This window comes from Priapulus caudatus, unplaced genomic scaffold (assembly GCF_000485595.1).
Source record: "Priapulus caudatus unplaced genomic scaffold, Priapulus_caudatus-5.0.1 Scaffold176, whole genome shotgun sequence".
NCBI classification, from domain to species: domain Eukaryota; kingdom Metazoa; phylum Priapulida; class Priapulimorpha; order Priapulimorphida; family Priapulidae; genus Priapulus; species Priapulus caudatus.
Window position 1 is genome coordinate 396,898 of NW_014577237.1, and position 26,764 is coordinate 423,661.

The following is a 26,764-nucleotide window of genomic DNA, read 5'->3' on the forward strand; positions in this document are numbered from 1 at the left end:
TGGCAAGGTTAACGATGTAATAGTGGAACGTCGTCTGCAACTTTTTCTCCATGGCAACGGCCGCCATGACGAGCGCGTTTCCGAGCACCGTCAGCGATATCCAGACCGCCAGCGCGACGATTGTCACAATATTCCGCAACGTCGCTCTAAACTCGGGAACTCGGAACGCTTCTAACAAAGTCTCGTTAGAGGTGATCGAAGAATTCTCACCGACATAGTCAGGCAATGTATCGGCATCCATGATTTCCACTCAAACCAAAGTACTAGCTCACGGATCCTTCGGCGCCGCCCTTCCAACTATCAGTTTATATATAAATCGTGATTACCGGATACACAGTTTCCGGATAACTGCTGCTGATGCTGCTGCTGCTGCTGGTGATGTTGCTGCTGCTGCTATTACCGCTGCTGCTGCTACTGCTGTTGCTGGTACTGCTGTTGCTGCTACTTCTGCTGCTACTGCCTTTGTTTCTACTGCCGCCGATGCTGCTGTTGTTGTTGTTGTTGTTGCTGCTGCTGCTGCTGCTGCTGCTGCTGCTATTGTTGTTGTTGTTGCTGCTGCTGCTGCTGCTGCTATTGTTGTTGTTGTTGTTGATGTTGTTGTTGTTGTTGCTGCTGCTGCTGCTGCTGCTACTGAATAGTAGTGCGAATCGTTATCATACGCGTTTTTATACGGTTTTGTGGCGCGTATGTGGCAGCTTCGACAAACAAACGTGTTCGCACCGAGCTTCGCTCGAAGAAACAAGACTAACAAAGAAATAATTAAGCGCCACGTATTTGCTTTTAGCGGAGAAGTAAGTAGTATACTCAGCTGCGTTAGAATACATCGTCGCGCGGCGTTGATTGCTCTATTCCACCCACCATCCCCCTATGCTTTATAGAATCTAAATATCTATTAATTATAATTAAATATAATGCACACACATGTATATATAATATATAATTATAATTAAAGTGATCTTTTTCAGAAAGTTTTCCCGGGTAAAATTGTGCGATTTCGTTTGATCTATTTTTTTATTGCAGACGTCTCCAGTAATAATACTTCTACTTCGATATGCGACACAGCAACTGCATGGACCTCCCTCGCAGGTTTCAATACGGGATGATGTGTAGCCGGACTCACAGATGTGTTCAGAGACACAGAAGTTAATTTCCAATGCAAATTAATGCCTTGTCCACAATATGTAACGGTTCACAGGTGAAGTCCTCTCCTAAACGCGATACATAGTTTCGGGCCTGCGTTAAGGCTGGGGTTAAAACTAAGGGATAAATCTCTGTTAGTGATACAGTTAGAAATATGCTAATGTGTTAGGTTTAAGGTTAGGTTTAAGGTAAGGGTTACAGGTAAGGGTTAATTATATCAATTAATTAATAACTCTTGTCGCCTGTTTTTACACTTCTTTTTTTAAATAATAATGAGTGTTTCAGTAAGTTTATTGAGCATGGTTAATTTTTTGTTTTGTTTACTGTATTTCTTATATATCAGTATGTAATGTTACTAATGACAGAGTTCACCTATTATTATGTTTTATTAGTTATTTAATCATTTTTGTAATTTATAGGAGTGACTATAACTAGAAGACTGTATTGTCATTTCGCCATCCATCCCATCCATCACTTCTATTTATTTTGTTTCATGTTATACCTTTCTGCTAATTTGCATAAGTGTAAATAAAGTGATTAATAGAATATGAATATATGAAAATTAGATTCGGAAGTCTGACATTATCAACGATTTATCAAGGTAGGTTGTTAGTTTATTGTACACTCATTTCAAGTGCCATCACCGGCATCTTGTATTATGTATACTGTGCAGTGTTAGCATGTATATATTAGGGCTGTAACGATACAGAAGCCTCTCGATTCGATCCGGTTCTCAATATTAGCCTCTATTCGATTCCTTCGTTTCGATTCCCAAAATATTGAAATGTTATCTATTTTTTATATATTCATTATTTTGCAATAATATATTAGAAATTTCCAATGAATACTAAATGGTGAATAGACTAGAGAGTCTAGAGAGTATATATCATAGAGATGTATACTATTTATACATCTCTATGGTATATATACACTGCACAGTCGCTGAGTAAAATTGGTGAGTAACAATCCACAGTATTAAGCGTAGTGCCGCCATCTATTGGAGGAAAAAAGTGGTATCAAAGTGGAATCGAAAATATGGAGAAAAATATCGAGAATCGGATCGAGGCAAGAGAATCGCGATCCGATTCGATTTCGGTGGATCGTTACAGCCCTAGTATATATATATATATATACGGGTGCGAGTGTGCGTGCGTGCATGTGCGTGCGTGCGCGCGCATGTACGGTATACGTCTTGATGATTAGCATATACGTATATGCCTTGGCCCACGGAATCCATAGAAATATAATATCATAGATATAGAATACAGATTATCTGTATTCTAGAATATAGAGACACTAGAACAAGTATTATTTCTATGCCGGAACCGGAACTCCACGTAACGACAACGATGATTATGTTTATTTTCCGTTGATGATTTTAAAAACTACGGATATACCGCAATACATAATTCAATTGCGTTACTTTTTCCACTAGGTGTAGCAAATTATTGCACAACACTAGAAAAAAAGGATAAAATCTGTAAACGAAAAACATAAAACAAAACCGGATGTTACCTTTGACCGCCGCTGCCAGCGTGTAACATTGCTATTGTCAACGCAAAAAGTTGAAAGCTTGTTTCGTCGCTCAATGATGTCACAGTTTCGACTATACAAAATTTTAAAAATTTTTAAAGGGATAGTTTACTCTAGGTTCTAGGGTTATTTTCAGTTAATTTAGGTTAAAATTACGCTACATAAAAAGTTTCATGGTTCAATCACCATTAGAAATATTATTAAAAAATGTTTTAAAACTAACGACTACAGTTTGATTACAACGACGGTGGCGCCACTCAAAGCGCACAATCTGATAAGTTGTGCAAAACCACTTTCCAGCCAAGGGCTACAGACCAAGGGTGTTTCTTATTTATTTATTTAAAAGCAAAAGGATTGTAATATCTTACAAACGACATATAGTTTCAGTTATATTATGGATAAATTTGTCCTAAAATGAACATCGTTGGGTTAAATAGCATTTAGGTATGAATATAATTGCACCTTTGTGATTAGCCCTCGGTCTGTAACGTGCAAAATAAATTGGCAAATATGCAACTTTTTCAGGGTGGCAGCACAGTTGCGGGTGTCATGGCGCCATTCAAATTTCGTAGCGTTGATGTGTAATTAATTATAACAATCAAATTAGGTATCTGGTAACAAATACGTGTGGGTATAGACGATTTGTTATACAGTAAATACAGTTATACACAGTAAAATCCTAGTCTACTATCCCTTTAAATAGGGTTAGGGTTATTTTTTAGAGTTAGGGTTAGGGTTAGGGTTAGGGTTTAGGGTCATAATGCACCTTAAAACAGGAGTTTGAGTTCGTACGGACGTGACGACACTGTGACGTCAGTGAGCGACGAAACAAGCTTTCAACCTCTTGCATTGTCAACATCATGAACGAAAACAGAAATTTGTCGTCAGTGAGTAGTGCTGGCACGATCGAAGACAAAATACTATAAAAGAAACAAATAATCGGCAATCACATATCAAATACAACATCTCCGGATGACGCTTTTTATAAGGTAGGTTATTCAAAACAGCAGTCACCGTAGTATGGGTGAGCACAGGCACTTGGAGCGTTTCAATAAAATATCATGCTAAATAAATACGAAATCTATTTACTACCAAAGTCTGACTCTTAATATTTCTAATTCTATACTCTCTTGCACCTATTATTGCCGACAATTTCATGTAAATGCCGTCCAAATGCTCATCTGTAAACACACACTGCCGCCATTACTGCTGCCACTGCACACTGACACATATATATTTTATGTATATAATCATGCAATAATGCATAATACTTGCAGTAGACAGCATGTCAAAACCGAATGCGTTTGGAGCATCTTCACCCATCAGCTCGACTGCAGATGTCCTGCCAGCGATTTGTGGTGAGCAACAGCCTGGTCCCTCCGGCCTTCAACACCCTACAATCACCCTAACAATAGAACCTCAACAATCTACAACAAAAAGGCCAGCTGCTGGAAAAGGGAAAGGAAAAGGAAAGCGCTCCAGGCCAGAAAGAAAGATCGTACAAGAACCAGCTTACATCTGCCCAACATGCAGCAAGGATGTGGGGGACTCCCCCTGTGTTGGTTGTGACGTATGTGGAGGTTGGCTACACAGAGCATATGCTGGCTTACTCGACGATGAAAATTGGTCTGAAGTTTCTGCAAGTGACGAGCCGTGGACATGCCCAAAATGCTTTAAAATGCAACAGTAAACAATAGATCAATTGTTGTGTAACCATAACCATAACAAGTATTCGTACCTGGAGAATAATACTTGTGTTCCACTAAGCATCACTCTTCTATTTCTTCGGATTGATGGGTTTCTGCACTCGAAATGAGAAAGGCTCTGCTGCTACTCCAGTGTTGCAACGGCTGCTGTTAACAGTGTCTGCGGTTAATATGATGGTGTTCATACCATACATAAACTGCTTGTAGTTGGGGTTGTCATTGGCCCCATGCGAAATGGCTCTCTGCTGGCAGAAGATGTTTTCGACTGAGTCGCTGTTGACTCGAGCAGCATTTATGCTTGTGCCAGGATGGGTTTTCTGTTTCTGGCGAACAAGACTTCCAAAGCCCAGAATGGCTGACTTCATGTCGAAGCGTGTCTCCTGTGACATCAACTTTTTTCGCTTCACGATGGCAGTGTCCTGTAGATCGCTCATCACGCCGTCCTCCCATGATGTGAACCATTGCAGTGCTCTCGCATTGCAATGGAGCCGATCATCTTCTACTGATGTTATAGGACGTGTGTCGGTAAAGTTTGCAATCAGAACACTGGTTGCCTCCAGCAGCTGTATCGCACCGTTGAGCGAATCTCCATTTCGACCTTCAGCTTTCTGGTAAGCCTAGTGAAAAGTCGTGGTATTATTACATGTTTAAATAAAAAAATAATTGCCATGCACATGTACGGGGCATGAAATTCCGATTTTTTCTGTACCGGCCCAATGCGCATAGCGCTGGTAATAGCAGTTTTTTTACCAGTAATCACCATAATTTACTAGCACTCTCAAATTTAGTTTTTTATCAAAAATAAAGATAAGACTTTCTCTGACTCTTGCTTGTCCGAAAAATGTTGTAGTATGCGGCATCACGTAATAGCTGTTGAACAGACTATAAGTATAATGCAAATCGTGAATGATGTTCACTATATTACAAAAATCTAACCATGCTTAAGATAAATTCGTTTTTACTTTGAACAGATGAAGCATTTCCTTGTTGAGGACATCTTCTGCCAGTTTATTTTGCATCTTCTGCCCATTGTTTGGCCAGATGTGCTCATCACTCAGGACATGGTGTATCCTTGAGACCTCGCTTGGGTTCGCTGCCCGGTCCCACTGATAGGCTTTCACCCACATTTCCCAGGTAATAAAGCCTGCCTGATGCGACAGTAGTCTGGTGCTATTTATTCCAAACCCACTTTTGATAATATTATTTCTGATTTTCTTGAAGAGGTGCTAAAGTGTAAAAACATACAATATTTTAAGGCTATTAAATTCTGAGCATAGAAAATAACATCTTGTACATGAACTGATTTCTCTGTGGGAAAGGTTTCATCTGAAATGATCTGCGATATGGATATGTATGTTTCAGTACTATACCTTCGGATCCATCATCATGACGAGTGGCAGATCTGGCGAGCAGGCATTGTGTGTGGCGAAGGAAGCTGACACTGCTGCCGAATCGGAGCCATTGAAGTGAATTTTCAGAAACGACCTGTTATGGACAGCACCATTGAAGCAAGCGTAGTTTACCTGCAAAGGTTAATTTTTTTATAATTTTTAGAGGTTAGGGTTCACATTGTAAGCTTTCATTCACTGATTAGCTGTCATTATATGGATGTTAGTATAGAAGTTCATTCCTGCCAAGTGTGGTATCCTTATACCTTACCGTACGGCGTTGAGCATTACCTCTATACATTTAAAACCTATTATGCGTTCCCTTTTTCCCCATACTGTAATCTACTGCTGTAAAAAATGTGTTTGCTGGCTAAAACAGTCTTTCTATGTAGAATTTTGCTTGTATGACATGCAAAATATTTACTCACACTGAATCCCCAGTCAATCAGTCCACACACAGCCTTCCAGAAAAGGACGTATATATCTGGTGCTGTTGCTTCTGCCGTCGGCACGTGCATAAATGGGAAGCGAAAGCCACTGTCCCCTTGGAACATGAACAGCAAGACATGTGTGGCGAGTTGCGCTGATGCCTTACCTGGAGAAAAGTAAATTGTGGCAAAAAAACATGTTTATAAATTGAGAGTAATGAGGCTAAATATGTCACAACATTAACCTTGATTTAGATTAACAAGCATACAAAGACCTAAATATTTAACATATTCTTACCTTCTTTCAGTACTCGCATAGCAGAGCATTCAGCTCCCATGTCGACCAGTCCGACGATCTTCACTTTACCTTCAGAGTATATGATCTGAAGGTCAGACTGAATCGACATCTCGTCGAAGACTATGCCTCCAGTCATGCCATGCGGTGGCACTTGCTTGGACTTTGCTTCCTCATACATCCAGTGAAGCATATCGTTGTTGAGTCCAGGCTTCTGGTGAACTGAGTTTTTATAATATCGAAGTAGGCGTCCACTTGGCAGTGTAACTAATATGCCAAGTGACGACAGCTTCTTGTAGGTGCGAGGATTGCTGGCCCACAGCGTCAGACATGCCTTCACAACCCTATGTGTTAGATAGTGAGAAAAATGTATCTTTGAAGTGTATTCTGATAAAAGGAACATTACGATTTTGTGCAATGGATTACATGAGCACTATATAACACACTTCAGTATGAGTATAACCATGTGCCTGTGAAGTTTTTTCAACAACAAAACAGTATGGATAATATTGTGATATATGTGACAGCCCCAATATGTGCAACTTACTCAGGATTCCACCTTCTGCCTCTGGGGGCTCTACCACGGATCTGCTCTTGGTTAAGTAGTTGATCCCGCAGCAAACTGTCGCTGTTTATCTGTGGCAGATATTTCGCCACAATGGCTGCAACATCAGCGTCGTTCTCATCTGTGAGGCTCCACTCAGCATCTGTGTGTGCAGTACTGGCATCATGTGAAGTGTGAAGTGCCTTCAGCGATGCAGCCTTCCGGACATAACGCAGATGTCTATTGCATGCCCGGCAGCTTGTGCCGTGTGCAAGTGCCGGTTTTAGCCAAGAGCAAGTGCGAGCACGCTGGCGAATCTCTTCTGGTTCTCCTTTGGCTGTCTGGAAACGCTCAACTGTGTGAGAGAAATATGGTATGTTTGCGGCTATTTTGTTTTATGCTAAATACAGTATGGCCCCGTTATAACGTGATCGTTGAGATCCGTGAAATGTTATTGCGAAAAAAGCAGGGTTGCAGAAAATCAGTCTATAAACTGATTCAATGGTGACCAATCCATCCCAAAACACCCATATTTTTGCCCTAGTTGACCCGTTTTTTTGCACGTTTACCTTCTATTGATAGCGATAGTCACTTCGACCTAAGCAAAAAAAGGTCTAAATATCGCTTTATATCCGAATTTGCGTTAAATCAGGGCGTGTAAAATTGGGATTTCACTCGAATGCTTTAATGCTGACAGCAGTCCAGTAAAATTATTTTTCAAAATAATGGTCTTGACAAGTAAAATCCATAAAATAAATTAAGACAAAACAAGGTATAAGCACCTGGCTGTCGGCCTGAAGTTGACTCTCCCAATGGCAATCCTTTGCACATTTCTGCATTATCGACCATGCGGAGTAGGTTGTCCACATCCCGAACACGAAACATGCCATCCCCAGGTGACAGCAGGCTCGATTGTTCACTCGAATCACTGGTCAGCACACGAACCACTCCAAAACTTAAATTCCAGTGACCATTTCCATACACTTCTAATTCTTTAACAACTCTCTGCTGGTTGATAATACCAACAAAAGACATGATTTTGATGCTGCTGTCATTATTCGCGACTACATGCCACCAAGGTTTTATTCGCAATGCAATGTCATGCAGGCTAATCGTGTCTTCTGGTTGCTGGTGCCGGTATGAGATGCCACGATATATTCTTACATGACTTTTGTCTTTTCTTTTTGTAGAAAAACTAATGCCAGGAAATATTAATTTGAGATGTTTTCCAAAAAGGTCCTTTGATACGGTTGCGTTAGAGCAAGACTTCATAAAGCTCGTGAAAACATCTTGTGCAATTAGAAAACCTTGTTCATCAACAACCAGCTCTCTTTCAAGCCTTGTGGAATAAAAAGAAAATTATATCAGGAGTTAATAATAATAACTATAACCGGACTAATAATGACTAATATTAATAAGGACAGGAGCATATGACAAATATAATTTGTCATTATAGGCTACGCTCCTGATAAGGACTAATAATGACAAGTTGAAGTTAGACAGTGGCTACGGGTACGGTAGCCGTATCTTAATGATCGAGGCTACGGGTACGGGAGTCCATTCGCTTTCATACTTAACGAGACAAAGATGGCGGCGGTGGCGCCAGATTTCGAAATAACGCCTTGGGAAATAAATTCACGATTTGAGAGTTTAGATGAGCTAGAACCCTAACCCTAACCCTAACCATAACCCTAAACCTAACCCTAATCCTAACCCTAACCCTAATGCCAAAAAAGGGCTTCAACGACCGACGGCTACCGTACCTCCAGCCAATGCGTTGAAGTTACCAGCGACCGACCATAACGACAAACGACAAAGTCGCGGCGACTGGCGCAACCACACTGCAGCAACAACGACCGACCGTAACGACAAAGTTCACCCAGCCCTCACCACAGTGCCAGTGCCAGTGGCACACATGAACAAACGGCAAAAAACTCCTGCTGCTGCTTTTAAATAAATTGCTGTAAAAACGCTCTATGTATAACGATAATATAATAAAGTATACGCAGCATATATTATACGAACGTCTGATGGCTGACCGTAGCCTTGCACGTTTTGGTTAGATGGGTTCGCGGCCCCACTGTTTCTGACAGGCGGTGCGAGTTTAGCGCTGGGGACCAGTCTACTTCCTGGTTAGCATTGGTTTATAATTTTATGACGTAATGGCGATGACACGTGCCGATGGAAACGGTGGTGATTGGCCATTTGTAAAGTGTCGCCGGCAAAAGTCGCTGGGAAATAGAAACGTTTCTAAATATTTTTGTCGTCGAGGTTGTCGCCGGTCGTCGTCGCGTTAGTGTGCAATGCCAATGCCAATGGCTCATAGGAAACAATAGTTTCTAATTTTCTGAAAAGTCGTTTGTCGTTACGGTCGGTCGTTGTCGCTGCAGTGTGTCTTGGCCTTAATACCTGATTATATGTTGCAAGTCAAAGAATAAGAGTATATCAAAATTATAGTAGGCCTATATTATATAGTGCATAAAAATCCAAAGTATATAATCTAGGCCTATGGTTTGCATAATAAAAGTAAACGAAAACTTACCAGGTACAAATATCACTTCTCATTTCTAACGTTGCCATGCTAGTACACGCAGAGGTACACGTACACGTACACGGAGTCACGTAGGCCCATAGAGTTATATATTAGACCCCAAATATACAAATATAAATATTGTATATTTATACAACTCTATGCGTAGGCCTTAGTTTTGATTTTGGCGCAAAAATGAGGTCACGATTCACGAATAGCGCCGGTAGGTGTTTCCTATGGAAGACCTGATATATGGTCTCCAGCACCATATGCACCAAAAATAGCAACCTTAATAAAATAAGGGTTAAAACAAGGGAGCTTCAAAAAGAAATATACAAAATGGATGAGCGATTTAAAAGGAATAATACCAGCTTGCTTTAAGAAGTCTGCCAAAAGGTGTGTACCAATACTTAGTGAAAAACTTAGGTTTCTTTTTGATATCAAGGAGGGGGGAACGGGGGGCGTCTATTTTTTCCGTACCGCAAATGCGCAAAGGGTTCCTCTGATTGGCTGCTTTGATTTGCTCTGACGTGATAAACCTTCAAAACAAGAGAACAAACGCCCATTTGTAAATATTTGTTTTAGTTCATCATCGGGCGATTATAAGTAACTTAGTAAGTTTAAAACACACATTTTACTCATAAATATAGAATATAATATCACTATAATTACAATTCTTTGCGTAACTGTGTTATTNAACTTACACAATTTAGTTAACCGCAAATGACGACCCTGGTCCTTTAATACAGAGTATTGCGATACATAGTAAGTTCCCAATTAGCGGAGAAAGGTTCGTGTTGAGAATAAACCCAGTTTGGAAGTTCTAGTCTCTGAAATCGCACCAGCAAACCGGCCCGAGTGATTCACTCGGGCATTCCTCCGCACAAAGAGATAGGGAGGCTTTGTAACCCTATCCTCTTGGGTTTGGGTTACATTATTGTATCTACATTTGCACTAGCTCTAGTAGTAGTACTATAGCCCGCGTTCGATTAACTGCCGCAGGTAATCGAACGCGGGCTATAGTACTAGAGCTACATTTGCCCTAGCTCCAAGAAACGGTCTTGCTAGGGTTAGACAAAGATTCAACCGACCTAGCTCTAGCCTCTAGTACGCGCGGCAGTTAATGAACGCCTGCTATAGTACTAGAGCTAAAACCGACCAGGCTCTACGACTGTTACACTTAGTGTTGTGTTAAGCAAGAAGGGAACTTGTGACTAGGGTTAGATTAGCTCTAGTACTATAGCCCGCTTACATTAACTGCCGCTGACAACTGTACGCGGGCTATGGTACTAGAGGTTAGCTAGGGTTGGATGACTTGTAATCTGTATAGACAATCGGTCTCACAGCCTGGTCGTGCTACATTTGGCAGATTTGCCCATGTCGCACATTGCGAAAATGAATTGTGGTCAGCGCTTGTTTCCATGAACCGAAATTAGACTAGCGGAAGATTATAAAAGATTTCTAGGGCACAATACAATTTATACAATTTATTTGTGTATCGCATGCTGAACTGATACGCCTTATACGACGTGTTCTATGCATTTGTTTGCGTGTCTTCCGGACCACTACTACCCCCTATTTTAATAACCTGGGAATAGTTTGTCATTGTGTCTAACAGCCGTCGTTTCTACTCTGCACATCGCGCAGCTTTGACGACATCGCCACGCCGTGTGTCACAATGGAGTTCTGCGAGCCGAACATAACATTTTTCATCGTCTGGAACCACGGCATCAACTACTGCTTTGCGACGACGGTCACGTCGTCCCTGCTGTTCGCAGTGGCGTTCTTCTTCGGAGGTGATTGCGATTAGGCGTCGTTGATTAGGGTTTATAACCTCATAACTTTGTAAATAATAGTCTTCAAAGTGCAAGAATGTATGTCGAAGATGGAAATGAAAAGGTTATTAAGATTTGTGGTGGAATGCTGTACTGTATTTATTTCTCTGGTACCCACTGTCAGAAATTTCGTGACTAATTATGATGTCATAATTCGAATTGGTGTAATCGATCATAATCGATTAGGTGTTATTGTAGGGTATGTTGAGCTAGCTGTATCTATTTTCCTACTGTCAGAAATTTCGTGAATAGTTATGTCATCATAAGTCTAAAATCTAGTGTGTCTGTAATGCTGAGTGTTCAAAAGCATCGTGCAAATGTTGTGAAAGTCGTAATTACTTATAATTATAATTATTATAATTATACATACATACATTAACATAATTAATAATACAGTAATTATAATTATTTGTGGCGACAGATCCTGTAAAAACAAGTGAAAATCACAAAACTATGGAAAAAATGTGCGGGGAGGATTGTCATAAGCTGATTATATTAACAAATTATTAGGGGCTCCTCCCTTGAAATGAAATTCTATATGTTTTCATTTTGAATGAAATATTTTGTTGAATGCTTTTCATATATTGAATCTAGTTTTTCATTTGGATTTTAATTCTGTAGCCTATTATCACGTACTTCACGTTATATTTAAACGAATGCAAATTGAATGTCGATCACAATAGTGAATACTTTGTAGCGGTGTGTGTTACAGGGTATGTACCCTAGAATTCACGTATAATTTGTGTGTTAATTACGTTCTTTCTCTTTTCAGGGGCCCAGATTTATTTCTACAGAAAATATTCAAATTTTATCGACAAAAGAATTCAGCCTGAGTCCTATCTATTCTACTTGCAGGTAAAGAGTTAGTCTCATGAATCCAAACTGTGTTTTCAGATTAACGTAAAATGATACCGTAACTCTGTTGAAATTCTATGTGGCAAAGAATACTATTTCTGTATTTATTCTGTCCAAATTCTTATCTGTCATTGTTGTAACATATTTAAATGAGTTTCTGATCATCTCTGGTATGTCAGTTACGCATCGTTAGTGTGCCAGTTATATTTAATTATGATTTTTTATAGATCCTTTTAACAATTGGAATGGCATTGGAGAGCATTGTACATTTGATCCTCTGGGGAACAGTAATAAGTACGTATGAATACCCAGACGCATTCTTGCCGGCTTTACGTTATACGAATATGTACTGAGTATCGATTTCTAACACCATGCAGCGTTCACATTGATAAAACGCTTCGAAGCTATCTGTCTTCACCCGTCCGAGCTAGCATCACCAGTACTTGCCCCTCTTCCTCTGGCAATCGAACGCTCGCGTCGCTTCAAATAAAAAATGATCTAATATATATGTATTTCCGAATGAGAAGCAAAATTTTCAGATTAAAAAATTTTTAAATTATCAAAAAACGAAAGAAAAATTTATCATCGTTTGATTCGAAGCCCCCAAATTGCCGCAACCACTGCGACCCCCCTGCGACGTCGCGCGAATTCATCGCAATATATAAAATATCTTTACTTCGGAATATGAAATGAAATGTTCATACTAAAAAAAAACAAAAAAACATCAAAACAGAAAGAAAAATTTCATATCGCCCGATTCGCCGAACCCCGGTGACCCCGTCCGACCTCTCGCGCCCTCACGTGTGGCGCAACCTCACCTCGCCTCGCTCGCCCGCAGGCATGCGCACGATCTACGGCTATCAGGTGCTGGGCACGGTGTTCTACTGCGTGGCGTACGGGATCTCGCTGCTGCTGCTGCTCGTGGAGCGGCGACGCACGCTGCCGACCGTGCCGACGCGCGGACACGGCCTCGTCCTACTCGTGTTCTGGACGCTGGCCTTCGTCAAGGTCAACCTGAGCTTCCTGAACTGGTTCAGCGACCAGTGGTGGTTCCAGAAGAAGAGGTATGTCCGGGCGTACGTTGTATGTTGTGTTATCAGGAGTGTATAATATAGACATGTAGAGTATATAATATATTATACACTCCTGGTGATGTTGTATGTGATATTGACGTCGTTACAAAGGTCTGTGTTCGTGCGACGCGTACGTAATACTGGTGGTTCCGGAAGAAGAAGTATGTTCGGGCGTACGTTGTATGTTGTGGTGTATGGAGCGACGTCGACATCGTTACAAAGCTTTGTGTTCGTGTGACGCGTACGTAATACTGGTGGTTCCAGAAGAAGGTACGGGCATCTCTCGCTCCCCCTTCACCAATATGTTCTGCGCTTCGCAGGGGAACGACGGACACGGTGGAGCTGATATTGTTCATCGTTCGCTATGTGTTCGTCGCTCTGTTGTTCGCGCTCGGACTGAAGGCTCCCGGACTGCCGAATAAACATAGCTGGCATCATCTGATCAGCAACACGCTAGAAGACACAGAGCAGGTACGCACGCTTACACGCTGCCCCGCGCACATATATATATATTTATACACAGTGGACCCCCGAGATACGAATGGCTCGCCATACGAATTTTCGGGATACAAACGTCATCCCGTTGAACGTAATGTATTCGACAAACGAATAAAATTCAACATGAACGTCTTACGAATCAGCCAATCAGGGCATAGGTCTAGTGCGCGCTCTTTCGGTGAGTCCGTTTAAGTACGTGACTCATTGAATGTGGTTGTGCTCTCATGATTGCACTTGCTGTTCGCAAATTGCTGTACGTCCTATATAGGGTTAGAGCTACGAATTTTTCGAGATACGAACAAATCTGTGGAACAAATGAAATTCGTATCTCAGGGGTCCACTGTATATATATATATATCAAGAGTACATAATAGAGAAGAGTATGACACGGTTTTAACAGCGTTTTGCATAGTTTTCAACTTGTAAATATTATATCAATATGTGAATAAATATATTCAAACTTTACCTTGTTTTCGTCTATGATTCTCCCTTAATCATATGACACCACAAATTAACCTGAAAATCGTATGTGTTCTTCAAAAAAGTTATTTGAATACGACACGGTTTCGCACAGTTTTCACGCATGGATGCATGTTTTAGACTAAACTTTCCATCGGGATTAGTGTTCTATTGTCTATGACGGAACTTTGGGGGCCGTAAGGGATATTAGGCATCGAATTGTATTCAGCGTGCAGCGTTTCCAGCATGCTAAAAATAAATGTGCTCACGGCCAGCTAGCTAGCAGCTGATTCTCTTACGGCCCCCAGCGTACCGTCATAGACAATAGAACACTAATCCCATATCAAAGTTTGGTCTAAAACATGCATCCATGCGTGAAAACTGTGCGAAACCGTGTCGTATTCAAATAACTTTTTTGAAGAACACATACGATTTTCAGGTAAATTTATGGTGTCATATGATTAAGGGAGAATCATAGACGAAAACAAGGTAAAGTTTGAATATATTTATTCACATATTGATAGAATATTTACAAGTTGAAAACTATGCAAAACGCTGTTAAAACCGTGTCATACTCTTGATAATGATATATATCAGGAGTGAATCTGTCATTATTCATCTCTGATATATATATATATATATATATATTCTATATGTCCTATGATATATATTTTACATTCTATATCACGCGCTGCATTCCACTAACGATCCGTATGTATCAGGCGCTGCACCACACGCAGTGGCCGTGGGCTCTGTATTCTGCTGTATTCCATGTTGATATTCTAGAAATCTCACGCAGCATACGTTCCAATAACAATATGCTTGCATGGGTCATCATCGATTCATTCCTGCTATGTATGTGCGTGTGCACACACGCACGCACGCACGCACACGCACCCATAGTGAATTGTAATTTGTAATGTCAGAAATCCGGTTGGTAAATAGGTATACTGAGACCATATAGGGAGCGGGGGAATGTGAAAGCTACAAGGAAGCTTATCCTAATATATAACTTTCTTTCTTTACCAGTTTACCAAATTTTGTTCCTGTACTTTTGCAAATCTTTACTACGTAGTCTGTAAACTCGGCGCCGATAGAACTAGGCTTGCGAGTTAAAACAGAGTGTCTGTGTAGCGATCGACTGTGAAGGTGTGACAGGCTGGTTGTATTGCACTCTGTCGAGGTCTGGCAAAAATCCGATTATCCGGTAATATTGTCGCATTTCGAGTCTATATATCTATGAAAAAAGCAGTCTAGTGAGAGTCACATGAGTTCAGTGGTTTCTATCCCTCTCTAACATGCTATCATTATTCCTATTATTCCGTTATCAAATGACAAGATGGCGGTTCTTAACATCGTTTGCATGCGACTGACATACTTATTGTGGGGTTATCGCAGTGCCCCCTGGGTACAGCTGCCATCGAGTCGCATACAAAGGCTTGGACGGTTGCTGGACACAATTGGTGACCCACTTAGAAAGACGTGGCGACTAAAACGATCTTGTTCGCGGAAGAATTTTTGTGTGGTGAAGGAAATGCTTCCAAAAGATAGAGGAAGTTGTCATTCTTCCTCCTTTCTCAGGATAGAAACTAGCAGGACGTGTGTGAGGACATTCATTCCCTCGTGAAGAATGCTTCTGGAAAATAGAGAGAAAAACATTTTATTCTCGCATAAAAGATGCGCGTCGATGCTGTCCCCCTCCTTTCTGTGAAAGATGCAGGAAGGAAGTGGACATGGACGAGAAAGGAAACGGAAAAGAAAGGGCACAAAAGAAGAAGTTACTTCTCTCAGGAAGGAAGGATGCTTAAAGAAGTTACCAGAAGAAGCCATTCTTTCTATGATGGATGCTTGCAGGAGGTGGCAGGAGCCAGAAAAAGAAATTGCCATCTTTGGGATGGAGGGATCCAGCATTTAAAGAATGATGAAAGGAATTAATTAGAAAGGAATTTAAAGGAAAAGGCAAGTTGCAAGAGTTAGAATCCACATGGTCAAGCAGGATTATGCTTTTCGTCGTGGACAATAGAGAATCATTCCAATTTATTCCGAATTTAAAGTCCTTCCCCATGTCTTGCAGTAGGTCGAGATGTAATCCATATTGTTATTATCTCAATAATTTGGAATCAAAAACAAAATAATTATAAACAAAATTCACCCATTGGATATGCGTCGACACTGGCTACACAGCACATTCCTTGTTTGGAAGCAGATTTCCGAAGCATGATATAAAATGGAACCATAAGGCACGGAGCAAGTACAGTCAGGAAAACCCCCGTTTTAAGAAAGGATACGATGGGAAGACACCATGTGAGCATAATGACAAGGATAAATGAATAAAATGGCGGCCAAATGGTTAGCACTCGCAACTTCGAACTAAAGGGTTTGGGGTTTTTTAATGGCACCTTGGTCACTGCTGTTGTGACCAGGAGCAAAAGCTGCTTCATGGGCGTTTTGCATCAGTCAACAGCCTACTATATACAAATGCTTATCGTAGTAATGATGTTAACAACCCATCCTCCATAAAACAGCCCCTGTTAGAAGTAGAAACCCTTGTTTCTAGTATGAAACAATAGCGTAAATCAGTGTTTTTGGCCTCATGGGGGCGTTATAAAAGGACAGAAAAAAAGCAACGCCATTCAACACAAATAAGAACAGCGCCTGTTCAGAAGTAGATAACCCTTGTAGAAACCAAAGCGATACAGTTTTCGTGGCATCATGGGGGGTTAGAAGGACAGAAAAAAACAACCCATCCCCGCCCATATACACACGCGCCTGTTAGAAGTAGAAACTCTTGTAGAAACAAGCATATACACGTTTTCGAGGCCTCATGGGGGGTTAGAGGACAGAAAACACACCATCCCCGCTAAAACAGAACGCTGTTACAAGTAGAAACCTTGTAGAAACCAATAGCGATACAGTTTTTGAGGCCTCATGAGGCGTTAGGAACAGAAAAAAAACACCCATCCCACTTAAAAAACAGCGCCTGTTAGAAGTAGAAACCTTGTAGAAACAAAGCGATACAGTTTTTGTGGCCATGGGGGGGCTTAGAAGACAAAAAAAACAACCCATCCCGCCTAAAACAGCGCCTGTTAGAAGTAGAAACCTTGTAGAAAAAAAAAGCGATAGCAGTTTTTGAGGCCTCATGGGGGCGTCTAGAAGGATGCAGAAAAAACAACCCATCCCTGCCATAAAAGCAGGCACCTGTTAAGCTGTTAGAAGTAGAAACCGCTTGTAGAAACTAAGAGCGATACAGTTTTCGAGCCTCATGGGGCGTTAGAAGGTCAGACATAGAAACAACCCATCGCCCATAAAACAGCGCCTGTTACAAGTGAAACCGCTTTGTAAAAACCAAAAGCGCATAACAGTTTTTGTGGCCTCAGTGGGGGGTTAGAAGGTCAGATATAAAAGCAACCCATCCAGCCCATAAACAACAGCGCCGTTACAAGTAGATAACGCCTTGTAGAAAACAAAGCGATACAGTTTTTTCGAGGCCTCATGGGGGCGTTAGAAGGTCAGAATAAAAAAACCATCCCCCATAAAACAGCACCTGTTACAAGTGAAACCGTTTGTATAATCCCCAAAGCGATACAGTTTTCGTGCCTCATGGGAGGGGGAAAGGCACCACAAGCGCGTTAAAGGCCACGGCATGATCCCGACATGGCACTAAGTTTGTCCCTTGGTGTTGCAGTTCTTCTGCCTCGCTGCGGACAACGCATGCAGCGACCACCCGCAGGCGACCTCGGCACAGAGAGCAGGGCGACCCTACTGAACCCTGTCCGGAAATGCGGCCGCGCGCCACACCCGACGACGCACCACCTCTCCCCCCAGAGAAATGTTGTGGCGATTTAAAAAATGTTTTTATTAGAACGCTTATACGGGCTAATAATATGTAGCTGATGAATCATGCTTGAGCATGATGTACTGATTTTTGTATCGCGACAAAACGAGTTTGAAAATAATATAAATTTCAATATAAAAAAGTCAAATATATAATTGAAAAGCGATGGGATCGGCTGCATTTTTTAACAAGCGAATCGCGGTTTTGTTGTCGCTGATTTTTTCGTCGAATCGCACACGTAAGCTGGTCATTTATCTGTAGTTATGAATGTTACGCGACGTCTTTGCAGATAGGTCGTTATAGACATTTGGTAGTTTTGTGTTGTGTTTTTGTATTATGACATATTCAGCAGTTTGTTGCATTCTAAAAAGTAAGTGCACTGCCCAGCACAGACTGGCATCATAGACAATAGACGCGTGAGCCAGCGTACAGTATCTACATCAACAGAACAATAAGACTGCGACAGTAAGAACACATAGAATCTTGAAAAAACAATAGACCTTGCGACACAGAACAATCAGACTCTGACAAAGAACAATAGTAATGCGTGATACAAACAATAGATGGCAACACAGGAACAATAGACTTGATGCTATGATGGTAATGCACACCAGTCAATGAAAATACACTGAGGGGGCAATGGCAGTGCTCGAACCAGCCGGTCGCCCGGTCAGGCGCGTAGCCAGATATTTATTATTGGGGGGGGCGGGCAATGCAAGAGGCACGTGACGTGTGCGAATCCAGGGCGTAAAATGCCGTACGAGAGTGGGGGGGGGATGATCGGCGAGTAGCCAATCACAATACTAAGCACGAGCGTAAGCCCACAATATATTTACACACGCCGCGCGACGGCGCACTTTTGGGGTCCACGAACATACATACACACACACATCACACACAGGGGGCGGATGCCAGAATTTTTTGAAAAGGGGTGTCAGTGAAGACCAAATAAAGGGCACTTTTTTGCTTAGCTTTTTCTGGGTTTTAAAAAGCTGCCGTAAGGCCACGTTTGGGGGTTTTGGGGACCTTCGCCCAAGATTTTTTTCTAAAACATTGGTGATTCTGAGAGCATTCTGAGGCCAAGTAATTTTGATGTCTAGAAATGCAAAAATTTATTCAGATCCGGTCCCCCTCGGACACCTGCGGACCCTCTTTGGCCCATTTCTAAGTTTTCTAACGAATTTACAATATATTATAAGTAATCTGTTATCAGTAAAAACTAGCGCTAAACAAGATTTTTCATGGAGACAATATAAGAGAAGTGTGTGTGTGTGTGTGTGGCGCGCGGCGCGCGTGTGTGTGTGTGTGTGTGCGTGTGTGCGTGCGTGCGTGCGTGCGTGCATGCGTGTGTGTGTGTGTGTGTGTGTGTGTCTGTGTGGTGTGTGTTGCAGAGTTGTGCGTGCGTGCGTGCGTGCGTGCCGCGCTGCAAGCGGTGCGTAGTGTGTGTACTGTAATGAATTTTTTCCATTTTTGTGTAAAAGGCGGGTCCGGACCCTCGACCCCCCCTCTGGATCCGCCCCACCACAGCACAATGGCCACCACACAACACAGACAGCACACACCACACACCACACACACGCACACACGACACGCACATATACACAGCACACACGCACGGACGACACACGCATTCACACACACACACACACCCCCCCCCCCCACACACACACACACAGCAACACACACACTCACACACCCGTACATACATTTATAGCATGCATACTAACATGCAGTCGCACATGGCAAATTTGACAACCGTACGTTTGGCACGGTGCCGTAGCCATGCCAGTGCTAAGGGGGGGTCTGGGGGCACTGCCCCCAGAAAATTTTGAAATATTTAAGCCACATTTTGCGGCCAATATTTGAAGCCGTTTGGGGGGGGCCGACGCCCCCAACCGCCCCCCCTGGCTACGCGCCTGCGCCCGTCGCCAATGGCGACCAGAAACGGCTCTGCTGGGCGACTAAAAAATACCAAAAACAAAATATTAACAGGCCCAAAATAAAATCTTTGGCGAGTACAATTCTGTTCGGCGTTAACACAGCGCAAACAAGTGCTCAGAGTTCGATTTTATCGCAACACTCGGGCGGCACCACGGCTTTCCTATGTAATATAGTTGCGCTTTACAATATAGACATCGGCGTTTAGTTCACTGTTTGAGATGTCAGACCTACGCCGTCCGTGTGTGCAGCCGGCGCGGCTACGCAGGGGCCGGATAGTACGCGAGTCGATCGAAAAACGCGCCGCCGGTCAAAAGCGCCGCGATCAAAAGCCGCGCATACGCGCGGCGGATAGGAACCAAACTGCGCCTCTCTTGTATTTAAACCATAATGGCTCGTATAGCTTCTGTCTACATGAGTTGCCGGGGGATGTGCTTGTGTCGCAGCATTTTCGTTTGTCTGATTACGTTCAAGCAACTCATTGAAAGCAGCGACAGCGTACACGGGTGCGTGCGTGCGTACGTACACGTGGCGTGTGTACGCGTACCCGTGCGTGCGTGCGTGCGTGTGCAATGTACACGTGCGTGCGTGGCATTGCACAGTGTGTGTGCGTGTGTACGTACACGTATGGTGCGTGCGTGTCAGCGTACACGTGCGGCGTGTGCAGCGTACACGTCGTCGGCGTGCCGTGTGTACGTACAACGTGCGTGCGTGCGTGTGTACGTAAGCAGCGGCGTGCGTGCGTGCGTGCGTGCGTGTGCACGTACACGTGCGTGTGAACGTGTGGCACGTACACGTGCGTGCGTGCGTCGTGCATGTGCACGGTGTGCGTGCGTGCGGTGTGTGTGCATGTACAGGTGCGTGTGGTGCACGTACCGTGCGTGCGTGCGTGTGGCACGTACACGTGCGTACGTGGCGTGCGGCGTGCCGTGCGTGCAATAGTCAGCTGCGTGCGTGCGTGCGTGCGTGTGTGTGCATGTTCATCGTGCGTGCGTGCGTGCGTGTGCGTGCACTGATACGCGTCGTGTGCACCTACACGTCGCGTGCCAGTGCGTGCCGTGCGTGTGTACGGTACACGGGCGTGGCGTGTGTGGTACGGTACAGCGTGCGTGCGTGATTGTGGCACGTGTGCGTGCGTGGATTGTCACGTGTGCGTGCGTTATTGTGCACGTGTGCACGTACACGTGCGTGCGTGCGTGTGTACGTATACGGCGTGCGTGCGTGTGTGCTGTGCGTGTCCAGGTAAGCACGTGCGTACGTGCGTGCGTGCGTGCATGTGCACGTGCGTGCCGTGTGTGTGCACGTACAGCGTACGTGCGTGTGGCACTGTACACGTGCGTGCGTGCGTGTGCACGTACACGTGCGTCGTGTCTTGTGGCAGGCTTGTGTGCGTGCGTGCGTGGCACGTACACGTGCGTGCAGGTGGGCACGTACACGGCGTTGCGTGTGCACGGTACAAAGTGGCGTGCGTGTGCACGTACACGTGCGTGCGTGTGCGCATCGTACACGTGGCGTGCGTGTGCACGTGACACGCGGCCTAACTACGAACTCGCTATCAACGAAAACATGCAAGCTATGACAAAGAAGCGTCAAAGGTGCCGCCTGTCAGTGTAGAATGGTAATTATTTATTATTTTTAGTGAGTAGTAATTTATAATGTTTTCTCTCATAAATAATGTATGCGCGGTGATGCTGGATACATCCTGCGGAAATTTCGAGTGGTTTACGGCCTCGTCAGCTCGTGTAAAGTTACGGCAAAAGGTTTATCGTAAAGTTAGCTTGATAAATTGCACGCAAAAGGCCTCGCTGCGTACGCGAAATCGTACGCAAATTTACTAAATAAGCTGTGTTTGATAATCGCACTAAAGCCTAGGAACACACTGTGCATTTTCTACGCTGGCCGCTTCGATGCGATAACACGTGCCGAGTGCCGCGCGGTGTGTCCGTCCACGCCGCGTATTTCGGCACAGCGATCCCATACGCCCTGCCTGATTCGCTCGCGATTCAACAATGTGTGAACTATTTCCGCATCCGGTTTCCAGTCGCTGGCATACAGCGCCTGCGCTTGCGCCAGCGCGCCGCGAAGGGGCACACGTAGCGAAAAATGCCAATGGAAAATGGGGCACCACTTTTCATTTGGGCCAGTAGAAATAAATTTTCTGGGTGGCCCAATAAAAAAAATTTGTCAAGCAGCTGGAAATGGAAATCACTGAACTGCATGTAGTTGAGACTGTAAGTGTAAGCGACTCGGGGAGGCCATACACGCACGTATGCCCTGATTCAGCAGTGACCGGTGGAAATTGACTTAACCTGTGACAGATGACTCTGTGGGGACTGCACTTCAGTTGTGGGCAACTCAGTGGCATATGCCGCCCCTCCTCCTGCCTCCTCCCTCTTCTGCCATCTAGCGTGTGCCCGTGAATATTCCTTCCCCCTCCCACCTCCCTCCCTCCCTCCTCCACAATCGAGCGTGCGTGAGCGGCGTATGCCTCCCCCTCCCACCACCATCCTTCCACGATCTAGCGTGCATACGCTCCCGCCTCTCCCCCCCTTCCCAACCAAAAAATCCCCTTAAGGCGCAAAATGTGTCAGTGATATTCCCGCCCCCTACCCCCCTCCCGCTCCTCCTACCCTCCACAATCTAACATAGCTCAGTGAATATCCTGCCCGCTCCTTCCCGCCTCCTCGCTCCTCCACAATCTCAGCACGCGTCAGCTGAATATACTCCTTTACCCCTCCCGCTGGCCTCTGCACCTCCTCCCTTCCCAATCGAGCGCATGCATTGCAGTGAAATATCCCTCCCCTGCCCGCCCCTCCCACCTCCTCCTCCACAACCCGGAGCGGGTGCGTTAGCAGCCTATGACCGTCCCCCGGCAGCCCGGTGCGGAAGCCAACACCGACACCGAACATCTGACCAACACAGGGCAGCGCAGCAGTAAGCCCAGGTTGAGCGGTCGACGTGGGCGGACGTGTGGAAGCGAAGACGCGCACGTGCTGCCGTAGATGAACGCCGCGACGCAGGCATCGGCCTGCAAGTGCGCGTCCTCGCGTCGCGCCTCGAGTCCATCATCCGCGCCCGTCGGGGACTCAACTTCTCGTTGCCCATCTACAGCAACTGATCGGCTGAGTGCGGCGCGAAGGCGCCCTGTGATCGGCTCAGAGCGCAGGCACCCTGGTGAGCGGGCGCGGCGTCGTGGCGCCCCCTGCTAGGGGTTGCCGCGTGCTGCAGCCGCCCCTTAGGTTTCTGTCGAGCTGTTGATGTCGAATTACCGTGCCTTGATGAAGGCTGGAGAGATTTTGTTTCGACGAAGTGAAGTCGAACCTTAATATAACGTTACATTGTATATGGTAAAAAGTCCATGAAAAAATCATATTAAAAGTATATTTGAAACAGAATCAATAACGAATTTTTTGAAACGAAATTCGAAATTGGAGCTCTCTCTCTGTCTCTCCCTCTCTCGTCTCTCTCTCTCCTTCTGCTCCTCGCTCTCGTTCTCCTCTCTCCCGTGGCTCTCTCTTTCCTCGGTCTCTCTGTCCTCTCTCTCTCTCTCTCGTCTCTCGTGCACCTCTCTCTCCCCTCTCTGCGCCCCGCGTCTCTCTCTCTCTGCTTCTCTCCTCTTTTCTCTCTCTCTCTCCGGGCTGCCGGTTTCTCTTTCTCTCTCTGCTCCGTCATCTGCCTCCATCTCCCCGGCCCGTCTTTCTCGCCCTCTCCTGGCTCCCTCTCTCTTCCGCTCTTCCCGCTCCTCTCTCGCGTCGGTCCCCTTCCGCCCGGTACCCGCGCCGAGGCGCGCGCCCCCGCCGGGTGCCGCCCCAGCCTGGCGACGCGGCCCCGGGCAGTGCGCCCGGCGGGGTGGGGCCCCTCGGTGCGGCCACCCCCCTGAGCGCCGGCTGCCGTCCTCCCCCCGGGTCCTGGCGCGCGGGTCCTTCTCGGGCTCTCGTTTCGTCCTCCCTTTCTCTCTCCTCTCTTTCTCCTTGCGCGCGCGGCCCGCCCATGCGCTCTCGCCTCTCATGCCTCCTATCACATCCGAACCCCCGCTCCTTTGTGTGCTTTCTTCTCTTCTTGTTTGTGCTCCCGTCTTTCCGCCCGCTTGCTTGCTCCTCCTTCTTTCCTGCTTTTCTTTCACCTCGTCCTGCCTGTCCTTACAAAGTTGACAGCTTCACCTCTGGCCTCCATGGAGCTGCGATGGACTACACCTCATCTAACGTGGTATCCGGATGGGCTGCAGGGAGGAGGAACAGGGTGTGTGTGTGTGTGTGCGGGGCCACGCAGCGTGCGTGCGTGGCCAGTGCGTGCGTGGTGTTGTGGTGTGTGTGCGTGTGCGTGCGTGCGTGTTGTGGTGTCTGTACATGCGTGGCGTGTCGTGCGTGCGTGCGGTGTGTGTGGGTTCTGTGTCATGCGTGCGTGCGTCGCGCGATGCGTCAGAATCGCGTCGACATTTCTGACCGGGGTCGTGAGTTCTTTCGTTGTTGCTAAGTGCCGGACGAGACTAAAGCCCGGCGCACACGTGGAGATTTTTATCGCTAGTACTCAAATATGGCAGCGCCCTTGGTGTGGGGGAACAAAGCAGGAGCGATGAAGCTTGTTGAAGATGGCAGGAACGCCGTGTCTTTTTGACATTACGAGGCGCACACGGTGCGATTAAAATCGCCACGTGTGCGCCGGGCTTAAGGAGCATTCTTAGCACTCCCTGCGAAAAAAACACGCTAAACTAAAGAGCGATCTGGCGAGCACAGACCTCCGCCCGAAGGCAGTTGAACTTCTCTCAATGTAAGAAATTTTATAATTAATTAATAATTAATAATGGATCCGGATTAGTGCGAGCGTGGCAGGTGGGGGAGGACTGTGGTTGCCCCTTAGCCTGTGGTTGCGGTGTTTGTAAGTTCTACCACAAGCCAGCGCACCTAGCGGAAAGTGAAACTGAAACGTGCATGGTAACAACACACCCATAAACCACCTGAAGGATGCCGGTGAAACAGCAGCCCGGCAGTTAGCATGCGATATGATATGACTAGCTGAGGCACTTAGGGATATGACTACTAGCACTTAAAAAAAAAAAAAACCCTAACCTAACCCTAACCTAAACCCTAAACCTAACCTAAACCCAAAACCTAACTCTACACCTACCGCCTAACGAGCCTAAATAAAAAAAAAAAATTAATTATAAATTAAAGTGCCTAGAGCCCCAATATCATATCGCAACTAACTGCCGTTGCGTGAAACAAGTAACCTCCCCCGCCGACTTTGCGCGAGGTAATTAACTCGAGTTTAAATCTGGACAGGTGTGCGCATGTCACATGCGCGATGCATCAGATCGCGTCGATCCATTTCTGACCGGGGTCGCGAGTTCTTTCGTTGTTGCTAAGTGTCGAATGAGACTAAGAAAAACTCTTAGGACCTTTTTGCGGTAAATTTAAACGCGTCATTCATCCCGAGCGTGTAGTTTGCAAAGTGAATGAATCACTTCTGGTAATCTGGCACTGGCCCACGTTTGTCTAGACTCTAGACCATGAGTTGCATGAATGTTTGATGGGGAAGAGGCATAGCTAAACGTGTGAGACCCTCATGACCTTCATTTGTCCTTGTAAAGGGTCGGCAGGGCGTGCGTGCTTAGCGTGTATGTCGCTGGCATTTGAAACGTAAGAACGACAATGATGCTTGATGCTTGATGCTTGACTTTTCGGAGCTTTGATGGGATCGTGGGTGGCTAGCGTCTGTGTCGTTGGCATGTGAAGTAGTGTAGGAACAGCAATGACCTTGACGTTTGCCCTTTTGAAGGTTCGATGGGCTTGCTGAACAACCTGAACACGTTCCTGTGGATCCGCGTGCAGCAGTACACATCGCGGGAGGTGCAGGTGCAGCTGTACGATCACCTACACGGGTGCGTGGGGCCGCCGCGCCGTGCCACGCTACAATCTACGTCAATATTAGTCGGCCGTAATCTACGCGATAATATCAGGAGTGTAGAATATTGACGGTGTATTATACACAGAGATATAACATATCAACATACAACGCGGAGATTAAAGAGATTATGCACAGAGATATATACCGGTAACATATAGAGATTAACATAGAGAGTGTATATAGAATCTATATTATAGGCCTACACTCCTGATAATATGTGTCGATAATCGTAATATATTAGTATTTGCTTCGTTGGTACAGCAACACCATATATATTATTATTCATATTATTGATGTGTATGATTTATTTATATCAGTAAATAATCTAGCTTAAAACTTAATAACTCGGTGGCTCATACATGATACATTAATATGTACGTCATTAGTAGCTAATTGTAACCCATACATAGATGGCAGTAGTAAATAACCTTTTTTACATCATTATTACATCATTGTAATCCATAGATTGCACAATTAGGAAATAATTTTTCGTAAATTTCTTACAATTGGCGTGTGTATCTTGTTTAGACTGTCACTGAGATGGCACCTGGGTCGGAAGACAGGGGAAGTGCTGAGGGTCATGGACAGAGGAACCACCAGCATCAACACTCTACTGAAGTAAGTTCCGCGATCGTGTCCACATGATTAACCCTAATACTAAAGAATTTGTAACCAACCTATATTCAGATTTAAAGGAACTGCCACTAATTTTTTTTGAATGGATTCCCTCTAACCTTTAACTCTAATATGGCTTATAACCTCCTATGGCAGGCTGTGCTATTATTATTATTATTATTATTATT

General features: G+C 44.7%; 3 protein-coding genes across 6 annotated transcripts in view; 2 read left to right on the top strand and 1 right to left on the bottom strand.

Moving 5' to 3' along the window:
- Positions 1 to 3,545: 3,545 nt before the first annotated feature.
- On the bottom strand, positions 3,546 to 9,651 carry LOC106806734. Of its 4 annotated transcripts, XM_014808777.1 has the most exons (9): positions 9,577 to 9,651; positions 7,817 to 8,373; positions 7,038 to 7,389; positions 6,494 to 6,834; positions 6,196 to 6,362; positions 5,750 to 5,902; positions 5,342 to 5,605; positions 4,412 to 4,996; positions 3,546 to 4,067 (listed from the first exon to the last, which is right to left on the bottom strand). In XM_014808777.1, exons 1-8 carry the CDS (start codon positions 9,612 to 9,614, stop codon positions 4,451 to 4,453), a joined length of 2,418 nt encoding a protein of 805 aa, XP_014664263.1. In that variant the 5' UTR covers positions 9,615 to 9,651; the 3' UTR covers positions 3,546 to 4,067; positions 4,412 to 4,450. The 4 variants fall into 4 exon arrangements, with proteins under 4 accessions (XP_014664263.1, XP_014664264.1, XP_014664262.1 ...); XM_014808778.1 differs by having other exon boundaries at positions 3,546 to 4,996; positions 5,342 to 5,527; XM_014808776.1 differs by having other exon boundaries at positions 3,546 to 4,996.
- Positions 9,652 to 10,309: 658 nt separating this feature from the next.
- LOC106806721 (ATP-binding cassette sub-family B member 6, mitochondrial-like) overlaps positions 10,310 to 26,764 on the top strand; it is a gene marked incomplete at its 3' end in the record, with an annotated part of 19,448 nt that continues 2,993 nt past the window's right edge. The window contains exons 1-6 of the mRNA XM_014808755.1: positions 10,310 to 10,329; positions 11,212 to 11,360; positions 12,172 to 12,254; positions 12,482 to 12,548; positions 13,093 to 13,318; positions 13,648 to 13,798. Coding sequence (XP_014664241.1) covers positions 11,243 to 11,360; positions 12,172 to 12,254; positions 12,482 to 12,548; positions 13,093 to 13,318; positions 13,648 to 13,798 — 645 coding nt within the window. The remainder of the gene's footprint in view (positions 10,330 to 11,211; positions 11,361 to 12,171; positions 12,255 to 12,481; positions 12,549 to 13,092; positions 13,319 to 13,647; positions 13,799 to 26,764) is intronic.
- On the top strand, positions 23,149 to 26,653 carry LOC106806736 (ATP-binding cassette sub-family B member 6, mitochondrial-like). The gene is made up of 4 exons (XM_014808780.1): positions 23,149 to 23,178; positions 24,205 to 24,296; positions 25,834 to 25,935; positions 26,490 to 26,653. The coding sequence occupies exons 2-4, from the start codon at positions 24,229 to 24,231 to the stop codon at positions 26,581 to 26,583; spliced, it is 264 nt and encodes an 87-aa protein (XP_014664266.1). The 5' UTR covers positions 23,149 to 23,178; positions 24,205 to 24,228; the 3' UTR covers positions 26,584 to 26,653.

Coding starts and splice junctions, on each gene's coding strand:
- LOC106806734 (XM_014808777.1), bottom strand. CDS start 9,614: ATGGCAACGTTAGAAATGAGAAGTGATATTTGTACCTG. Junction 6,363..6,493: donor TATGCGAGTACTGAAAGAAG/GTAAGAATATGT, acceptor ACTTTTCTCCAG/GTAAGGCATCAGCGCAACTC. Junction 4,997..5,341: donor AAATGCTTCATCTGTTCAAA/GTAAAAACGAAT, acceptor ACTTTTCACTAG/GCTTACCAGAAAGCTGAAGG.
- LOC106806736 (XM_014808780.1), top strand. CDS start 24,229: ATGGAGCTGCGATGGACTACACCTCATCTAACGTGGTATCCGGATGGG. Junction 24,297..25,833: donor CTGCAGGGAGGAGGAACAGG/GTGTGTGTGTGT, acceptor CCCTTTTGAAGG/TTCGATGGGCTTGCTGAACA. Junction 25,936..26,489: donor CTGTACGATCACCTACACGG/GTGCGTGGGGCC, acceptor TATCTTGTTTAG/ACTGTCACTGAGATGGCACC.